The sequence below is a fragment of the Vulpes lagopus genome, chromosome 10, assembly GCF_018345385.1.
Source record: "Vulpes lagopus strain Blue_001 chromosome 10, ASM1834538v1, whole genome shotgun sequence".
NCBI lineage: Eukaryota > Metazoa > Chordata > Mammalia > Carnivora > Canidae > Vulpes > Vulpes lagopus.
In genome coordinates, this window is record NC_054833.1 from 67,536,901 (window position 1) to 67,559,066 (window position 22,166).

A 22,166-nucleotide genomic window follows, 5' to 3' on the forward strand; every position below is an offset into this window, starting at 1 on the left:
CCATCAAAAGGAACGGAGTCCTGGTCCATACAAAGACATGAATGAACAGCAAAGACATCATACTCAGTGAAAGAAACTAGACAGAAAAGGTCACAGATTGTAGGATTCCATTTATATGAAATGTCTAGAACAGGCAAATTCATAGGAACAGAAAGTAAATTAGTGGGGGGAGGGGGCGTGGGGAGTGATAATTTAATAGGTAAGGGTGTTTCTCTGGGGTGATGAAATGTTTGAAACTAGGAAGATACGGTGGTTGTACAGCACCGCACATGTACTCAATGCCTTTAAAACAGCTGATTCTGTGTTGTGTCCAATTTTTAAAGATAGATCAGTGTCACTAAAGAAAAAAAGTAGGAGTGCTTTAGATCAGGGATTCTCAACCTGGGCACCACTGATATTTTGGGTCAGATAATGCTTTGCGGTGGGAGCTGTCCTATGTGTTATGGGATGTTTATAGCATCATTGGCCTCTTCCCACTAGGTGACAGTAACAGGCCCCTCAATTTCAACCACCAAAAATGTATGCAGACACCTCCAACTGTGCTCAAGGGACAAACTCCATGCCACCCTCTCCCCGCAGCGGATAACCAATGCTGTGGATTAAAAGAGGCTAAAGACAGGACAAGAGAATGCAATGTGATCCTAGGTGGCAGGGGCGGGGGAGTGGGGATGGCAGAAATGTAAAACCAAACAAAGCAAGGTAAATCCCAAAACTGAAGTCGTTTTTTAAAATTTTCCACACTTGGCTTTCCCAGGCACCTGACCAACACTGGCAAAAGATACAACGTGGTGTATGTAGCCTTTAGGGAATCAACCTGACAAAAAGCCATATGAACAGGCTTACCTCTGGACTCCTAAGTCTCACTCTTAGAATCCTATCATGAATAAGCCCAGGTATAGACAAAGTGTTTACCCACATAGGTGCACTGCAACATTATATATAAAGACAAAGAACAGGCGAAAACATTGGGGTGCTTGCATGGCTCAGTTGAGTGAGCATGCAATTCTTGGTTTCAGCTCAGGTCATGATCTCAGGATTCTAAGATCAAGCCCTGTGTGGGGCTCTGTGCTCAACACAGAGTCTGCTGGAGATTCTCTGCCTCCTCTTCTGCTCCTCCCTCTCATCCCCACTCTCTCTAAAATAAAATCTTAAAAAAAGAAAAAAAACAGGCAAAAACAAATACCTGCTAGACCCTCGTTGGGCTTAGGTTTAAGTCACATCCATAGGGATCCCTGGATGGCTCAGCGGTTTAGCGCCTGCCTTCGGCCCAAGGCATGAACCTGGAGACCCAGGATCGAGTCCCACATTGGGCTCCCTGCATGGAGTCTGCTTCTCCCTCTGCCTGTGTCTCTGCCCCTCTCTCTGTCTTTCATGAATAAATAAAATCTTAAAAAAAAAAAAGTCACATCCCTAAGATGGGATATTCAACAGCCGTTAAAAATGCTCTTTCTACAAGTTTCCAATCACCTGGGAGAAGGTGTGCTATGGAGCAACATATGTATTCTGTACCGTATGCACTACAGCCCCATAACCCAAGGAAGGAAAACATGAAAAGAGGCTGACCAAAAGATGAAAGTGCTGTGTCTCTGGATTTCACACTGATGGCTTCCTTTATGCACTATATTTTAAAAATTTATATAATGTTTCATATTCTGGAAGAGTATTTTCTTTTTTTAGTTGGCATTTTTCGTGTCTAAAAAACACGAAAATAAAAAAAAAACACGAAAATACAAACTAATTTTTTTTCTTTTTTTTATTTTTAATTTTTTAAATCTAATGCTAAATATCAAAATCTTTGGATGTCATCACAATCTCAAAACATAGGTGTGAGATGCCATAGGAATAATGCTTTCTTTTGCTTTCATGTATCTATTTGCTACTAACTTAAACAAGTATTATCCATAGAGCATCAGGCTATGGAATGTACAAAAATGTTCAACATATAGGATCTGTGAAATTAAAATTCTGGCCAAGCCCCCCAAAATCCTCTATAGTGTCCACTACTTGACACTAGTTAAGTAGAGTCAAAACGTAAACACAGAAATGTTATAATTAAAATCGTGAATGAAACTAACTGAAACAGGGTCACCTGGGTGGCTCAGTGGTTGAGCATCTGCCTTCGGCTCAGGTCGTGATCCCAGGGTCCTGAGATTGAGTCCTACACTGGGCTCCCTGCAGGGAGCCTGCTTCTTCCTCTGCCTATGTCTCTGCCTCTCTCTGTGTGTCTCTCATGAACAAATAAATAAAGTTTTTAAAAAATAAAATTAAATTAACTATCACGGTGGGAGAGGACCATCTCCTAAGATGGAATGGGAGAACACAGGTTTTCCCATCCAATGAGCCCACTGCTAGATTCCCAGGGCAGTGATGTACATTAAGCCACAAATGGAAGCCACAGATGTAATTTTAAATTTTCTAGGAGCCACATAACAAAAGTACAAAGAAATAGGTGAAGCTAATTTTAATAATACATTTTACTGAATCCAGTATCTCAAAAATACCATTTCAACATAGACTCAATAAAAAATTAATAAAGATCTTTCACATTATGGTTTTCACATTGAGAGTTCCTGAGAGTTTCACATTCCCGGCATGTCCCATCTCCCACTCACCCCATTCCAGGGGGTGGACGGCCACTGGGTTGGACAGTACTGCCAAGCCCAGCACAGCCCTACATCAAAGCCCTCCCATGGTGCATTTCTGTAATTTCAATAGCCTCCCAAATCTGTCCTCCACATCTCTTGCCTCTCTTCCCTATAATCCATCCTAACATTCGATGCAAGCCTAGACATCCACCCCTTACTACCTGCTCCCATCTTGAGAACTCTGCTTTTTGTAATGCAAGTATATTAACTGGCATTTCTCCAGCAGACTCCTGCTATCTAACCCCCATCTTTTCCCTGAAGGACCTTCTAGCAGTCAGCATGGTATCCTTCCTGGTCACACCACGGCCAGACACAGGCCTCCCAGCTGCCTCCCTGGCACCCTGATTTAACCAGCACCTCCCTACCTCCACCTGCCGAGATCCACAGGCTCAGCCCCAATCTCAGCTTCCTCATGGCCAATGCAATACAGCTTTCCTTCTCTCTTGTCAAATGAACAAACTCCTGGGCAAAGCAAGAACCCGAAGGGATCCAGAATATGCCACAATGGTGTAAAAATGATTCTGAGCTGAAGGCACTGGAACTCCTGAAATCCTGATTGTCTAGAAGCAGAGACCCCAATAGAACTCAAAAGAATTCAAATGTCATAAATCCCCTGCTAGGAACAACCAGGGAAGATTACTAACCTCCCAGATAAGAAGTCAGCACCACACCTAAACAGACACAGTCACAAAACTATCCTACTCCCCTCTGTGCTAGGGGCCCCTTCATCTCTCAAGTCACTTGTTTTCTGGTTTCCCCTGTTAAGATGTCATAGATGTGCCCAATCTTAAACTCTGTCTTTTCTTGCACAAATCTATCTTGTGTGAGTTTTATTTGCAGGACCCTGAACTTAAAGAGGGCAGAGGAAATTTTTGCCTCTCCAACAGACTAAAGGGTAGTATTTTTTTTTTTTAAGATGTTAGTAAAGCACAAAGGAAGTTCTTTAAAAACAAAAGAAGAAAAAAAGCAAATTTACACATAACCGCCCCACCCTGTCATCAGTATTGGGATCTTTTGTATTCCCTCAGGGGCCTCACACAAGCAGAGGTACTCCCATATATTCAGATTTTTCTCTAGTATGCAGACAGTCTTAATTACTTTCAATGGGCTGCATGATTAGTTGTGCTGATGCAAGATAATTTATCAAGGCCTACCCTCTGCTCAGCCATTCAGACTTTTCTAATATTCTGCATTCAAAATAACACTATTGGGATCCCCAGGTGGCTCAGCAGTTTAGTGCCTGCCTTTGGCCCAGGGTGTGATCCTGGAGTCCCCTGATCGAGTCCCACATCCGGCTCCCTGCATGGAGCCTGCTTCTCCCTCTGCCTGTGTCTCTGCCTCTCTCTCTCTCTGTGTCTCTCATGAATAATAAATAAAATCTTTTAAAAAAAAAATAACACTATTAGTGAATAACTTACACAGAGTGTTTGTGTCAAACTTTTGTGTCAAACTTTTCTCCAAAATATATTACTGAGTGAATGAATGGAATTCTCTCAAATGGAAGAACTGAGCCTTTTCATAGTTCCTGCTATGATCACACAGACTGCTTCTAGAAGGCTCTACTGGGCAGCCTGGGTGGCTCAGCGGTTTAGCGCCACTTTCAGTCCAGGGCATGATCCTGGAGACCCAGGATCAAGTCCCACGTCGGGCTCCCTGCGTGGAGCCTGCTACTCCCTCTGCCTCTCTCTCTTTCTGGGTCTCTCATGAATAAATAAATAAATAAATAATCTTAAAAAAAATAATAATAATAGAAGGCTCTACTATCTACAGCACTACCAGAAATGCACTTGTTATGACCGGGCCAGAGAAGGTATTAGTCAATTTTTGGCAACTTAAAAAATCAAAGAGAGAAGAGGCAATTCTCAGTTGAAAAACAATACACGGAGTTAGCCCTAGAAGCAAAGAGTGAAGTGACAAAGAGGGGCCAGCCTACTTACTGGGGATCTCCAGGCTAGGGTGGATGGCAGCTACACTCCTGACCATGGGCGGGGAATGCCGTCCATCCACCAGGTCCGACTCGGCATCCTGCGCTTCTCCGTGAATCACCGCGATTCCCAGTCGCAGGCGCTCCGCGAAAGACTGTGCCCTGAGGGAGAGCATGAGACACAGTTCAGAAAGCACAGAGCCCCTGTCTCCTGATGTTCACAGCAGAAACATTCCAGAACACAAATCCAGTGTGGTTTCCAAAAGGATTAATGAAAAGAGACAGGAAATAATCTTCGCGTCTTCGGGTCCAGGACAAAGCATGGAGACCCCAGGTGATAAGCATGTCCCTCTGGCAATGGGCACCAGTGGCCCGGTGGCAGCTGGCCCGGTATGCATTCAGCCGGCCAGCTGAGCCTGTACTAGTTAACTCCACTAAGCCTAAACCACGGCTTCCTTGCTTGTAATCACTAAACCACCTTGCCACCTACCCAATAGTGACAACCAACCACGGGAGACAAAGCGCACTAAATACTCATCAAAGTCATAAGCATCAATGTTAATGTTTTACCAAGATATAAGTGAGACACAATAAATTGTACATATTTAAACCGTACAATCTCATAAGCTCTGATGGACGCATACATCCATGTCACCATTAGCACGATGAAGATGATCAAAATATTGATCACTGTCAGACGTGTCCTTGTAACCTCTCCTTCCAGCACCTGGCAACTCATAATCTGCTTTCTGTCACCAGAATTTGGCCTTTTCTAGAATTTCATTAGTGGCATCGGAGTATGTAGTCATTTCTTGTCTTACTTTGCTCACTAAGGATAACATTTTGGAGATTCATCCACATTATATGGCACATCAAAAGATTATCCCTCCACATTGCAACAGCCCACTATTTGGGGCCACCATAGTTTGTTCATTTATTCAATAAATTTCTGAGATGTTTCCAATATTGAACCATGACAAAACAGCTTTGAACACTTATGTGCAAATCTCCGCATGGACTCACTTTCTTTTCTCTTGGGTAAACACTAAGGAGTAGAATGGCTGGATCACAGGGTAGACATGTATCTAACTCTCTAAAAAAAAACCAAACTGTTTTTACAAAGTGGTTATACCTTTTACATCCCCCTGAGCCGCACACGGGGTTCCACTATTTTCATGTTCTCATTGACATGTGGTATGGCCCATCATTTCAAATGCTATCCATTCTCATGGGGTGTAGTGGCACCTCACTGTGGTTTCCATTTGAATTTTCCTCTTAAAAAATGGTGCTGAACATTTTTCATGTGCTTATTTGCCATTCGAATACATACTTTGGTCAAGGGTCTGCTTATTTTTTGCCAATTTTTTAGTTGGGTTGTTAGTTCTCTGAGTTTTGTGGGCTCCTGGGTGGCTTAGTTGGTTAAGCATCTGGCTTTGGCTCAAGTCATGATCTCACTCAGGATCCTGGGGTTGAGCCCCACGTTGGGCTCCCCACTGAGTGGGGAATCTGCTTATCTCTCTCTGTCTGTTCCTCCCATCCACTCATGTACACATGCTCCCCTCTCTAATAAATAAATAAAATCTTTTTTTTTTTTTAAACCCTAGGTTTGGGAATTCTTTATATATTCTGAATAGAAGTTCTCTTTTTTATTTATTTTTTTTTTAATTTTTTTTTAAATTTTATTTATTTATGATAGGCACACAGTGAGAGAGAGAGAAGCAGAGACATAGGCAGAGGGAGAAGCAGGCTCCATGCACCGGGAGCCCGACGTGGGATTCGATCCCGGGTCTCCAGGATCGCGCCCCGGGCCAAAGGCAGGCGCCAAACCGCTGCGCCACCCAGGGATCCCAGAAGTTCTCTTTTTTAAAGTTTATTTATTTATTTAAGATTTATATTTACTTATTCATGAGAGACACAGAGAGAGAGAGGCAGAGACACAGGCAGAGGGAGAAGCAGGCTCCCCAGGGGACTTGATTCCAGGACCCCTGGATCATGATCTGAGCCAAAGGCAGATGCTCAACCATAGTTTGGGGCCACCATAGGTGCCCCTAAGTTTATTTAATTTTTAAAGTGATCTCTCCATCCAATGTGGGGCTGGAACTCACGACCCCAAGATTGAGTTGCATGCTCCTACAGCTGAACCAGCCAGGAGCCCCTGAATATAAGTTCTTTATCAGATATGTGCTTTATAAATATTTTCTCCCCATCTATGCCTTCTCCTGTCATCCTCTTAGTAATGTCTTCTGAAGAGGAGTTTTACTTTTGATGATGTCTAATTTAATAATCTTTTTCCTTATAAAATGTACTTTTGGTGTCATATTTTAAAAATTTTTGTCCAACCAAAGTCACAAAGATTTTTCTCCCAAGTTTTCCTCTAGAAGTTTTAGTCTTAGGTTTTATATTTAGTTACAGGATTCATTTTTAGTTGATTTTTGTATATGATGTGAAATATGGCTCAAAAAATTATTTTGCACATGAACATCCAATCATTCCAAAATCATTCATGAAAAGGATTATTCTTTCTCACTGAATTGCTTTTGTACCTTTACTGGAAACCAGTATTCTAGATATGCATAGATCTGTTTTTGGAATCTATTCTGTTCCACTGATCTATTTTTTTCTATCTTTACTCCAATACTACGTAATCATGATTACTTTAGCTTTACAGCTAGTCCTGACTTCAGTGTTAGAGGTCCAACTTTGTTATTCTTTCTCAAAGTCTAAATAGCACTTACATATATACTCAGTGGATGGACAAGTCCACCTCAATCATATTTGGCCAACACTCAAATCCCATAATCACTGGTATGGAAAACATCCTAAGAAGTGACCAGTGGTTCTACTACCTTCCAGCAAACAACATATAGCTGAATCACCGTGGATCACTTTCTTCAACCCTTTCATCTGTGAGAGATAATAAATGTTGACCCCCAACCACAGAAGATCAAATGAGGTAACATAGATGTCTTAGTTTCCAGCTGCTATAACAATACCACAGACTGGAGGTGCTTAAACAACAGAAATGTATTTCTCACAGTTCTGGAGGCTAGCAGCCCAGAAGAGGGCACAAGAGAGCTGGCGCCTGGTGAGGGCCTGCTTCCCGGTTTGCAGACAGCCCTTGCCTCTCATGGTACCCTCACATGGCAGAGAGCAGAGAGCAGAGAGCAGAGAGCAGAGAGCAGAGAGACAGAGCACTATAGCACCAGACTTTCCTCATAAGGGCACTAATCCCAGACATGAGGGTTCCCACCTTCATAACCTAATCAGCCCCAAGGCTTCACCTCTTAATACCATTGTATTGGGGGTTAGGATTTCAAGATGAATTTTGGAGGGGACACAAATACAGTCCACCATAGTGACACTACACATAAGCTTCCTGAGGGAATCTTCTCAGGCCTCATCAGACCCGGCACAACAGCTTATCAATAAACATCTAAATGAAAAAAAAATGTTTAATAAAATAAAAATAAATATCTAAATGGAGAAATGACAAATGCTGTCATACAACTGACTCTTAAACAACACAGGTTTGAACTGCATGGGTCCACTTATAGGTAGATTTTTTTTCTAATAGTAAGAATAAAGTATGTAATACATATGCCATAAAAATATGTGTTAATCAGCTGTTTATGCTCTCAGTAAGGTTCCAGTCAACAGTAGCCCATTAGAAATAAGTTCTGGGGGATCAAAAGTTATGTGTGGATTTTTGAAGGATGGGAGATTGGCATCCCTAAGACCCATGTTGCTCAAGAGTCACAAATGCCAAAAAAACTGAGCCAAAGACTACCACAATGATAAAATCTCGTCAGCAAATGACATTAAATACAAACTGAGTATTACAGAGTTACTAGAAGACTATCCATCTGGGAGAGTCAAAAGAAAATTCATCATATTCTTTTGGTATTTGGTGGGGAAAAAATTTATCAAAATGCACTGCTGTTACTTCTGCTTCTGCTAAGATGGTGTACTCTTCCCACAAAGTAAAACTAAAACCGTGGATATTCTTTATGAAACAAACGTAAAAAGACTACAGGTGGAAAGGAGAAAACAGACTGACTGGGGATCTTGGGACTGCTGGAACAACAAAGTAGTTAGGTCCTCTGGTCTTTTTGTCTCATTATCACAGACTTGCAGCTGGAGAAGCAGGCAACCCAAAAATGCCAATAGGCACATACCCACCCCCCCACCCCCAAAAAAAGCCTGCTTTTTCTAACCAAAGGATTAAGAAAGCGGCAGCGTCTGAAGTCAGAAAACTTTAACATGGTAACTGCCCTACTCCAACCAACTGCCACAGAAAAAACTGCAGCTACCCACTCCCCAACATGAGCAAAGGTCAAGTACGGAGTCCACACCTCCTCCCTTGCTAAGCTATAATGACAAGCCCCAAGCCCTCCAATGGGGTGGTCTAAGAGAAAGCCAAGTAGGGAGCTGGGACTTTCATCCCTACCAAACGGTAATGATCTCCCAGTGCAGAGTGAACCCTGGACTTCCAACCCAACTCAACAGTAAAGAAGTGCCTTTCCCTCTCCCCTACGAGGTGGTGTCAGGGGAGGCCTAGTGGAATCAGGACTTTCACCAACAGTGGTAACAAGGCCACTCCCCACTTGGTGTCAGTAGAGGATTCACAGGGAGTGTTATTCTCACTTCTGTGTACTTGTGAGCATTTTGATCTGATTCTTACTACAAAGCTACAGTAATCAAAAGTGTGGTACTGACATACAGACGACAGAAGATCGGAGAGTCCAGAAATAAACACAAATATCTATGGCCAAATGACTTTTGACAAGAATGCCAAAGCCATTCAAGGAGGAAAGAACAGTCTTTTCAACAAATGGTGCTGGATGACCAGATAATTATAGGGAAAAGAAGCTGGACCCTGACACCTCCCTCCATATACAAAAATAAATTCAACATGAATCAACAACCCAAACATAAAAGCTAAAACTAAACCACTGGGCAAAAACACAGGGGTAAAACTTAATGACCTTGGATTTAGCAATGGCTTCCTACATATGATGCCAGAAGCAAAAGCAGTAACAATATAGCTAAACCAGACTTCATAAAAATTAAAAACTTCTGTGTATAGAAGGACATTATTAAGACAGGTAAAAGATAACCTACAGGATGGGGTAAAATATTTGCAAATCCCGTATCTGATAAGGATCTAGTATTCAGAATCCTGCAACTCAACCACAAAAAGATAACTCAATTAAAAAATGTGCAAAAGACCTAAACAGACATTTCTCTGAAGATATAACAATAGCCAATAAGCACGTGAAAAGATGCTCAACATCCTTCATCATTAGAGAAGTGCAAATCAAAACCACATTTAAAGACCACTTCACACTCACTAGGATGGCCATAATAACAATAAAACATAAAATAAGCACTGATAAGGATGCAGAGAGCCTGGAATCCTTATACATTCCTGGTGAGAATGTGAAATGATATAGCTGCTACAGTTTAGTGGTCCCTCAAAAATGTAAACAATAGAATTATCACATAGCCAGCACTTTCAAACCTTGGTATACACTGACACAGCAACTTGTACACCAATGTTCACAGCAGTACTACTCATAACAGCCAACAATTGGTGGCAACAATTCAAATGTTCTTCAATATACTAATGGATAAACAGTGCGGTATATCCACACAGTAGATAATATTCTGCTGTAAAAAAGGAATGAATGACTGACACATGTTACAGTGTGGATGAACCTTGAAAACACAATGTTAAGTGAAAAAAACCAGACCCAAAAGGCCACATATTGTATGATTCCATTTATACACAATGTCTAGAATAGGCAGAGATAGAAAGCCGGCTAGCAGTTGCCAGGGCCTGGGGAGAGAAGGGAATGAAGGGTGATTTCTTAATGGGTACAGGGTGTTCTTCTAGAGCGATGACAAAGCTTTGAAACTAGAGAGAGGTGGTGGTTGCACGACAATGTGAAGACACTAAATGCCAATGAACTGTATACTTTAAAGTGATTAATTAGGGGATCCCTGGGTGGCTCAGCGGTTTAGTGCCTGCCTTTGGCCCAGGGCGCGATCCTGGAGTCCCGGGATCGAGTCCTGCACCGGGCTCCCTCTGCCTGTGTCTCTGCCTCTCTCTCTCTCTATCATGAATGAATTAAAAAAAAAAAATCCTTAAAGCGATTATGTTAATCACATAATGTTACGTGATTTTTGCCTTAACAACAACTAAAAGCATGTGTACAAGAGAAAAACAAATTACTACAATAAAACTGATCCAGCACCAAAAGCGTTTGACATGTTTATACTCCAAAACCAATCACAGTTTACTACGGCTTAACCAAATAGACAATACAGGACCCCGATGATAGAGGATGTTAGAGCTTCTCGAAGGAAGGGTCGTGTGGGTGTAGCCCTGGCTGCACTGGACATGGCAACTTTGTGTTTTTACCACAAGTGCCAGCCTCATTTATTTAATATATTAAATGTCCTTCTTAACTTATAATGGAAAACTACTTACTGTAATACCTTTTAAATCACCAGCTTAATGTCTGCAAGCTCTCCCTCATCCTTCAATATCAACAGCTTTCAGGGTCCAGGACGGAGGCACTGATGCTTTCTTATATTCTGCAAGAGCTTCACAGGGATCCAGGGAGCAAAGGCATTCAATGGTAGGACATAATTTTAAAAGAGCTTTTTTTTTAAGATTCTATTTGTTTATTCATGATAGACAGAGAGGGAGAATGGCAGAGACACAGGCAGAGAGAGAAGCAGGCTCCATACAAAGAGCCCGATGTGGGACTCGATCCCAGGACTCCGGAATCACGCCCTGAGCTGAAAGCAGACATTCAACCACTGAGCCACCCAGGTGTCCCTTAAAAGAGCTTTTCTAGAGGCCCCTGGGTGGTTCATTTGGTTAAGCGTCTGACTCCTTTTTAATTTTTTTTATTTTTAAGCGACTTGATTTTTGGTTCAGGTCATGATCACAGGGTCATGAGATGAAGCCCCACACCAGGCCCTGTGTTGGGTGTGGAACCTGCTTAAGATTCTCTCTCTCCCTCTGCCTCTGCCCCTTGCTTCCAATCCTCTTTCTTTCTCAAAAAAAAAAAAAAAAAGCTTTTTCAGGAAAAAGCCTTTCTTCCTACATTTGCTTTTGTTCTCTCCCTTCCCAACAAAGTGGCTTCTCCACAAAACACTGGTATATGAAATCCTCTCAACCCCAAACCACTTTAAGTAACTGATTCATCAGTTACTCTAGGTTACATGGAACTCTCAGCAACCCTATCTGTGTGCCTCAGGGTGTTTTTGTTCTAAAAAATGTCACTTTTTTAAAAAATAAAAAATAAAAATAAAATGTCACTTTTTAACACATACTAGTAAGTGGTCTCTCAGCTGGATACAATTCTATTAATAAATTACTCAGTTCTTGTAATAAAAATAAACAACTACAAAGCATATCCACTGGTTATTTTAAACACCATGGATTTTAAACACCTTGGATTTGAAGATCCAGGAGAGGCTGCCAATCTAGAAGTGAGAAAAACACTAGGTCAGGTTTCTCTACACCTAAATATCTTTAACTGGTGGTTATATACTGGGACTGAAAAAAAGAGGAAAATAAATCATCATTTTTTAAAATGGAGTCAGCAGACAATCTCTTAAACTATCGCCCATAGAATAAAAATAAGGGACACCAATGAGAAGCACCGAGAATCCAGAAAGTCCAGGATCCGATTGGGGATGTGATTCTCCACGTGGACCCAAGGGGTAGTCAGGAGCTCCCACCTACCTCTTGGCTGAGGCTGGAGATTTGGCCACAATCACCGCATTCCTGTAATCTGGAATCTGTGACAGACAAGAGGTCAGGGATTACTCCTCTGTCTCCACAAGGCTACCAACACCCAACACTCACACCAACACCCAACAGTCAATAAAAAGGTTAACTGTCAAATTCCAAATCAGTGCAGTCCATAGAAATGACTACCCATGTCTCAGTCACAGCATATTGAAGACACCAATTTGTTAAAGGATGACCAGGATGGTGGGGTTAAATAAAGATATGAAGAACCCTTAAGAAAATAACAACAGTATCAGTCTCTACTTTGGAGTCTTCTACTGGTGGACATTTGAAGTGATCTGTGCTGGTGATGATCATTAATTGAAGATATACCCCTTATCAACTTCTAAGAGTTTAGAAGACTCTTAGAAGACAGAACTCTTTTTAAGCCATGCAGTAATTTGTTTCTGACTTCATCCTGGCCATATTTCCAAATTATGTTCCAGACACATAAACACTAAATTACCTGATTTTATTCAATATATCCTTATTGCTTTTCTCACAATTACTCTAGATCACTGAATTTCTATGTAAGCATTAATAACCTTTAGCACCTCATACAATGTCTAGTATGTATTAAATGATACTTAGTGAGTGAACAAAAGATTAATTTGAAGACAGCTCTAATACAGATATATCCAGCATAACTGCATGGATTGGATGTCTCTACAGGACAGCCTAATAATTCATCCAATACTATTAGGGAGTAAACTGGCAAAAAATATTCTAATTTAGGTGCTTTCCATATTTTTGCTGGAAGTCTGTCTAAACGGTTTTATGTACTTGTCTTACCAATATCATCAAACAGCACCAAACCCAGCCAAGAGAAGAAGTAACAACAAAGGAAACAGTTAATAAAGCAAATTAAAAGGAGGCTTTAAAAGAAAGGACTCTGAGGTGCCTGGGTGGCACAGGTGGTTGAGCATCTGACTCTTGGTTTCGGCTCAGGTCATGATCTCAGGGTCATGAGATCAAGTCCCACACTGCCTCCATACTGAGCATGAGGTCAGCTTGAGTGTCTCTCTCCCTCCCTCTCTGCCCCCTCCCTGACATGCTCCCTGCCTCTAAATAAATAAATCTTTTTTTTAAAGGACTTTTTAATAAAAACAAGTCCATTTGGGGGGCACCTGGCTGGTTCAGTTGGTAGAGTATATGACTCTTGATCTCAGGCTCTTGGGTTTGAGCCCCATATCGGGTATAAACTTAAAAAAAGAAAAAAAAAGAAAGGAAAAGAAAAGAAAACACATCTATTTTCTCATCAGGAGCTAAAAAGGGAAATCGTACCCATAAAGAATGAACTACTTGTTAAGAAAAAGAACCAAAAAGAAATATAGGAGGTTGGAATAATTACAGTCCAAATAAGAAAGTTAGCTGGCTGTCGGGGCCGGTAGAATGGACACAGGTGAACAAACTGAGATCAGGCCAAGAGATTTTCCCACAATGCTGTATAGAAGAATGCAAAACTTGAAAAAAAAAGTTAAACAACAGAAACTAGATCCAAAAATTTCAACATCTAATAGTTCCCAAAGGAAAGAATGAGAAAACAGAAGGGATAAGACACTCAAATCATAGAGGGAAAAAATGCCCAGCGAATGAAAGGGACCCAGTGAGTATCTACTGGAATGAATGGAAACATTCACCCCAGACACATCATGCTGAAATTTCAAAAACATAGCAGAATAATGAAACTCCACTAGATGGGGGAAATTCCTGCCCACCCCCAAAAACATACACAAGATGCCTGATCATACTAGAAATCGAGAAAGGAAAAAATTCAAATAACACAATATTGTTTTGGTCATTCGGTTTGCAAAATGAAGAGCCCAGGGCAAGATACTAGTATATGTACTGTTAGTGGGAGTATAAATTAATACAGCCCCTTAGGACAACTGAAATTTCCTATAACATTAAATTTTCAGGGAACTGTCATTTTTGCAATGTCCATTAAAATATTAAAGATAATAAATAAATAAATAAATAAATAAAGATAGTTTTCAATCAAGCAATTCCACTTCCTAGTATTTTTTCAGAAAAACACCCACATAAGTAATCAGAAAGGTAAGTACAAGAATTTTCAATGCAGTATTATGATACTTAAGTGTTCTCTACACCCATTGTGGGGATCGAACTCACAACCCCAAGATCAAGAGTTGCATGATCCTCTGACTGAGCTAGCCATGCATGCCTTATGATAATTTTCTTTAAATATTTCACTTAAAAGAGTAAAAAATTAGAACAATCAAGAGGAAAATAGTTGGAAAAAAAAAAAACCTGTGGCTCATTTAAACTTGCACACTAAGCAGTTAAACATGTAGCTATTTAAACTTAAATAAACTTAGAGAAGATGATTCGGCTCTCTGGTCACACTAGCCACATGCGCAATGAGCAGCTACCATACTGGACAATAGCTGGAACGTTTTCATGATCACAGAAAGCTCTACTGGACATTGCTGATCTAAACTTTGTACTACTATGTAGCAATTATCATCAAAGCAATAAACCTACATATCTTAGCATGGAAAGACCTCTACATACCAGCAGAGCAAATGAAAGAATAAGCTGCAGAACAAGGCTATAGATCAATTGTTTTTTAAAAAAAAGCATGCACAAATCGGGGGTGGGGGGGTGGCTGACTCAGTGGGTAGAGCATGCGACTCTTGATCTTGGGGTCATGACTTAGAGGGAAAAAAAAGCACACCCCCAACTCAACATCTATAACTATGTGTGTAGATGAGGAGGCAAAAATAAAGAGAAAGGTCAGAGAGTACAGAGGACACAAAGCAAGCTGGTAACAAGGGTTATCCCTGCAGAGAAGCCCAGAATCAGGCTGGGGGGCTAGGGAAGCCAGGGCTTTACCAACATTGTCAGAATTACTATAGATACACATGCACGTCCCTACACTGCGACTGTCAATGTAAAGTGTCATTTTTCATTTTTTAGAAGAGAACCCCTACTAACAAGTGGAGTGGGGAAAAAAACGCCATGTAAGCCAGCTTCCAAACTCTAAAATTTTCCCCTGCGCCATTAAGGGAAAACATCACCAGGACCACTATGGAATCATAAAGAATCAAATGGCGCTACATACGCCCCACGCTCCTTTGCTATACAGGCCTATCCTTGTCCCCTGGTTTCTCATTCCCTCCCGTATCTTGTTTCTGTGATGATAGTGGCTTGATACAAAGACATCCAGAAGAACATGGAGAAAAAACAACAGCAACTCAAGAATCAGAAACAAGATACTCTAGAAGCTCCTACTTAAAAATTAATGGGATGGGCTCTCTACACACACCATAGAAATATACTTGTAGCCCTCTTCTTCATCATTTTCTTAAAAACGCCTGGTGCAGATAGAGGCACCTGGGTGGCTCAGCTGGTTAAAGAGCAACTCAGTTTTGGCTCAGGTCAAGATCTCATGGGTCGTGGTGATCAAGCCCTATGTCAGGCTCCATGCTTAGCAGAGTCTGCTTGCAGATTCTCTCCCTCTGCCCTATATCTCTGCATCCATGCACAAGTGAAGTGCTCTCTAAAATAAATAAATAAATCTTAACAAAATATATACTTGTGGTCTTCCTCTTCATCATTTCCTTAAAAACTCCTGGTGCAGACCAATGATTCCTAGGACTATCACTGTCATACTTAATCATTTCTTAAAAACATGCACTGTATTTAATCAATACCTGGAACAATTTTGGTCATTTTAGTATCTCTATGATTTGTATTTAAAAAAAAAAAATTTGTTTATTTGACAAAGAGAGAGCGTGCACAATTAGGCAGAGTGGCAGGCAAACGGAAAGGGAGAAGGAGACTCTGCTGAGCAGGATCCCGGGATCATGACCAGAGCTGAAAGCAGATGGTTAACCGACTGAGCCACCTAGGTGCCCCGATTTAGATGTCTTGAACTCAGTAGTGTCTTATAGCTGCTGTCAGCCCCACAGCAGCTGTGATGTGCCTTTTTTATCTGGTATGGGTGAAGAAGGCCATGGCATTCTTATGGTTCTCATTTCAAATGAGCCACAGGCACTGCTGGTTCTATATGGGCTGGCTTTACCTGCCACTTAAAATGTCTCCAGCAAGAGTTCCCTATAATACAGCATTAAAATCAACAGTTACCACGCATGTCCACAGACCTGGCATATGGGCAGCAGGGTGTACATTTCACACTCATGAATCAGTCATCGCTGGAGGAAATGGCCTCAAGTCCATATCTTCCTGCAAGGTTTGCGGGACCTACCAATGAGGATCCACACCAGCAGGTGGAGGTTGGAAAGGACTGAACCTCAGATGATGCCTAGCACACGCACTGCAGCGTAACTGAGGGCAGGAGAAATTACCAAGCTCTCAGGAGAGAGCAGCAAAGCTACAAGGCAGTGAGCATCCAATTATCTGAACACTCCTTCCATGTGGCAGAAAGCACATAAATTCCAAGGATGACTTGAGAGAAACAGCGTGTGAGCTATCAAGTAGGAAGATGTCAGCATCAATCTTGCAGAACAGGATCACTAAATGACATGAAGGCACTGTGTTACACTATCATCCATAGTGTTTTCTTCTTTCCTGACAATCTAAATAACGTAAGCCTTAACTGGTGGCATCTTCAATTCTGTAAGACATGGTCTACTAAGACAAGTATGCAATAAAAGGCAAAACAAACAAAAATCCTTTCAAACAGTGAGCTCCCATATTGTATTTCATTTTCGACAGCCTGTATTGATTTATATTTAATTTATATTTATAAAATTTATAATATATGAATGAAGGACAGAGAATTTTAAAACCACATTTGGTGTTATCACTGATAGCTTGCCATCAAAAACAAAGAGCCATTTCCTTTGCTGAATCGTGAAAGGTATAAGAGAGAGTTCAACCCTGAGAGTTCAATTCTTTTCAATAATGAAGCCTAAAAAGGGATTTTCCTAGGGGAAGGCAGTCTTATACAGAGGTAGAGGCCTACACTTAGGGGCCACAACCAGGGCAGCTCAAGGAGACTGAAGCCTGGCCTCTGGACCAGCATCAATGCCGCAGTGCAGACTCAGTAGGCCAACCGGGCACCTCCCAAGAGGCATTACTGCCATTTGTGCCTCAATACGTGAGCACACAACATGCCTGTACCTTGAGTGGACACATCCTAAAAATTCGGAAGATGTAAACATTAGTCTATAAAAGTCTACACCAACTGCTCTATTTCTCCCAAAGCTGTAGGATCCTTCACATGGACAGTTCTTAACTGGACCATGTTCTCCCACATACCTAAGTCTGTCTCATCCTCTGGGGCTTCTCTCTGGATGGACCCACTTCCCTGCCCTATCAACACACTTGCTGTTGCTCTCCTATCCTTTCTTTTTTTTTTTTTAGATTTTATTTATTTATTCATGAGAGACAGAGAGAGAGAGGCACAGAGCCACAGGGAGAGGGAGAAGCAGGCTCCATGCAGGGAGCCCAATGTGGGACTCGATCCCAGGACTCCAGGATCACACCCTGGGCCAAAGGCAGGCGCTAAACCACTGTGCTACCCAGGGATCCCTCGCCTATCCTTTCTATCTCAACTGGGAATCATATTCAGGTAAATTCCATTCTGTATTGTTTCCTGGATTTTTTATAGTCTGTATGCTTCTTGTGTATAACTTTAAAGAAAATAGGCAAACTCTTTTATATTTCTATTTCAAAAATACTTAAATTTATTTTCATTACTGAGAGACAGGGTTAATTGTGGGAGGACAGATGCATAGACCAATGGAATGGAACTGAAGGACTAGAAATAAACACAAACGTATATGGACAATTTTTTTTTTTTTGACAAAGCCATTCAGTTGGGAAATAGCCTTTTCAACAAATGGTGTTAGAACCACTAGATACTATATCCAAAAAAACAAAGTTAGACTCCTACTTCACACCATATACTAAAATTAACTCCAAATGGATCAACCTAAATATAAGATCTAAAAATTATAAGACTCTCAGAAGAAAACACAGAGGTAAATCTTAATGGCTCTGGATTTGATGTTTTCTTAGGGCAAAACCATGAATAACGAAAAAAAAAGAGATAAACTGGACTTCATCAAAGTTAAAACATTTGGGCATCAAAAGACAGTATCAAGATAGTGAAGAGACAAACTACAGAATGGTGGGAAATATCTGTAAATCATATACCTGGTAAGAGTCTAGTGTCCAATATATAATAAGAACTAAATAAATACAATGGAATATTACTCAGCAATTAGAAACGACAAATACCCACCATTTGCTTCAACGTGGATGGAACTGGAGGGTATTACGCTGAGTGAAATAAGTCAATCGGAGAAGGACAAACAGTGTATGTTCTCATTCATTTGGGGAATATAAATAATAGTGAAAGGGAATATAAAGGAAGGGAAAAGAAATGTTGGGAAATATCAGGAAGGGAGACAGAACATAAAGACTCCTAACTCTGGGAAACGAACTAGGGGTGGTGGAAGGGGAGGAGGGTGGGGGGTGGAGGGGAATGGGTGACGGGCACTGAGGCGGACACTTGACGGGATGAGCACTGGGTGTTTTTCTGTATGTTGGTAAATTGAACACCAATAAAAATTAATTAAAAAATAAATAAATAAAATAAAAAAATAAAAATTAAAAAAAAAAGAACGAAATAAAATGGTAAACAGCCCAATTAAAAAATGGGCTCCTCAGTCCTTACAGCACGCAGCTCTTGATCTCAGGGTTGTGAGTTCAAGCCCCATGTTGGATGCAGAGGTTACTTAAATAAATAAACATTTTTAAAAAAGCATAAAGAAGATATGCAAATGGTCAATAAACACATGAAAAGATGCTCAACATCATTAGGGGAATACAACTATAATGAGATGCCACTTTATAACCACAATAACCACTAGAATACCTATAATCAAAATGTAAGTCAGTATGGATGTGAAGAAATTGCAAATCTTATATACTCCTGATTAGAATGTAAACTGCTGCAGGCACCATTGAAAATTGAAAACAGTTTGGCAGTTCCTCAAAAAGTTAAATGCAGAATTATCATATGACCATGTAATTCCAATACTAAGTATGTATCTGAGAAATGAAATATATGGCCACGATAAATGCCTATGTCCACTTAAAAACTTATACAAGAGGGGCGCCTGGGTGGTTCAGTCGGTTAAGCATCTGACTCTTGATTTCAGCTCAGATCATAATCTTAAAGTCGTGAGATCGAGTCCTGTGACTCCCAGAGTGGAGCCTCCTTGAGATTCTCCCTATTTTTCTGCCTCTTCCCCTCTTCCCCCCTGCTCACACATGCACATACTTGCTTGCTCAAGAAAGAAAAGAAAAGAAAAGAAAAGAAAAGAAAAGAAAAGAAAAGAAAAGAAAAGAAAAGAAAAGAAAAGAAAAGAAAGAAAGAAAGAAAGAAAGAAAGAAAGAAAGAAAGAAAGAAAGAAAGAAAGAAAGAAAGAAAAAAGCTTATACAAGAATGTTCACAGCAGCACTATTCACAATAGTCAAAAGGTGGCAACAACCCAAATGTTCATCAACACATGAATGGATAAACAAATAGTGGTATGTACATGCGGTGGAATATTATTCAGTCATCAAAAGGAATGAGGTCCTAATACACATTATTGCATTGATGAACCTCAAAAGCATTAAGCTAAGTGAATAAAGCCAAACACAAAAAGGTTGCATGCTGCATGATCCCAGGTACATGAAATGTCCAGTATAGGCAAATCCAGAGCCAAAGAGCACATGAGTAGCTGCCAGGATATAGGGGGAGGGAGAAATGGTTAAGTAGTTACTTAATGAGTACAGGGTGTTCTTCTGGAGTATGACAAAGTTTTGGAACTAGACAAAGGATACAGACAGTTATACAACACTGCCTGTACTAAATCCCACCAAATTGTCTTAAACTGGTTAATTTTATGTTACATGGATTTCACCTCAATGAAAAAAAACCTGAATACACACATAAAACCAGTGAAGAACAAAGCACATTAGCGCCTTTTCATAAAAAAGGAAATTATACAAAGAGATGTTCAACTTCTTACATCATAAGAGATCTATCCATCAAAGTGATGCCAAGACACCACAGTGCATTTAACTAGCAAATACTGTAAATTCTGGTAACCTAAGTGTTGAAACAAGACGGATCCACAGAGCATCTGATTTACTGCTGGGGGGGATGAAAGTTGGAGTAACTGCTTTGGGAAAAATCAAATACTCACATGCCATTTCACCTTGCAAAACTACAATAGGTATGTGACCGTGATATACTTCTGCTTGTGTGCCACAGGAGACACAGACAAGAGTGCTCACAGGAGCACAATCACAATGGCAACACCCTTACAAGTAAACTGTGGTAAAGCTGCACAGTGAGTAGTTCTCAGTAGTCCAAATGAATGCACTGTGACCCTCAACCTGAAAGAAGCTTACTAATGCAACATAAAGTGAAATATTCCCCCAAAATCGCACAATTTGATTATTTTTCTAATAAAATTAAAAAATATCTATCTTACATGTTTTTGCCTTGGAATAGTATCTCTATGTGTACAAACATATAAGATAAGACCATATATAAAGGAAATTAAAAGAGGAAACAAGATTCAAGATGGTAGCTCCCTCAGTGGGAGGAGGTAGGGGGGATGTGACACAAAAGAACCATCTAGTGGATATCAGTTATGATGCATCAAGTTTTCTTGCTGAGTGGTAAGATCCTGGATGCTGACCACTACAGACAGATGGACAGAGAGCAAGGAAGAGCAATAGATATGAAATGAGGGCCAGGTCTATACATGGACCAATGATGAGAGTTATGTGCCCTGATCACAACTAGTCTGGTCCTAGGCACCTGAGGCCCCAAAGAAAACACAGCAATTTTAAGAGCTTAGCAAAACAAAGAAACTATAGATTAGGAATTTTAAAATACACTGAATTATTTATTAAAGTAAATAGTACTTTATTATTTTATTACTATATTTTAAACAGGCTCCATGCGAGGCTCAGTGGAGCCCAACACGGGGCTTGAATTCATGATCCTGAGATCAAGAGTCAGATGTTAACCAACTGAGCCACTCAGGCATCCCAGGAAATATTCAAGCAGAATACACTAAGTTTTAATCCTTTACAGACTTCCCAGGGAAATGGAAATGTATCTTTTCAACCTTAAACAGAATGTTAAAATGCAGAAGTTTGAGCCAGCTCACCTCTTCTTGAATATACTGTAGTAAGAAGGGAGAAGCTCTTAAATTATCAACAGGAATATTGAAGAAGCCTTGAATTTCCTTCTGGTGTAAATCCATAGTAATGAGATGAGTTAGACCTTTGGAAACAAAGCAGACAAAAACACGAGTGGTCAAATAACCAGTCGATATGTACAAACTAAGCATATATAAAATACAATACTATATATAATAGCTATTTAAAAATTGCTTTCTCATCAAAAAGACTTAGTGTCTTTATTTCTCAGATGTTTTAGTTCAATAAGACGATGAGAATAGAAAACCTATATAGTGGTCTCTACCTGTGTCCCTAATACAGGGCTCTTAGCTAAAACCCTTGTAAATTCCTAAGTGATAAGGGCACCAAGAGAACCTTTTGTTCTAATGAGGGGACTCTGGGTGGGCTCTTGGATGGGGAGACCAAGAAAGACCACGCTGTGATTAAAGGTTTAGCATCAAAAAAAAAAAAAGGTTTAGCACTTCAGCCCCCACCTCCCATTCTCCAGAGACTGAAGAGGGGCTGGGAATGGAGTCAATGATTTATTGCGCCTAAGTGATGAGGCAGAGCCTTGGGAGGGGGGTGGCGCCAGGTTGGTGAACAG

General features: G+C 40.6%; 1 protein-coding gene across 5 annotated transcripts in view; it reads right to left on the bottom strand.

The window, feature by feature from the left end:
• PRPSAP2 (phosphoribosyl pyrophosphate synthetase associated protein 2) overlaps nt 1-22,166 on the bottom strand; it is a 51,540-nt gene that overhangs the window by 12,446 nt on the left and 16,928 nt on the right. For all 5 annotated transcript variants that reach the window (XR_005990451.1, XM_041772900.1, XM_041772899.1 and 2 more), the window contains 3 exons: nt 21,550-21,665; nt 12,332-12,387; nt 4,583-4,731 (listed from right to left, as the gene is read on the bottom strand). Coding sequence is in view for 4 of the 5 variants with exons in the window: in XM_041772900.1 (XP_041628834.1) it covers nt 4,583-4,731; nt 12,332-12,387; nt 21,550-21,665 (321 nt within the window). In the remaining variant the exon portion in view is untranslated. The remainder of the gene's footprint in view (nt 1-4,582; nt 4,732-12,331; nt 12,388-21,549; nt 21,666-22,166) is intronic.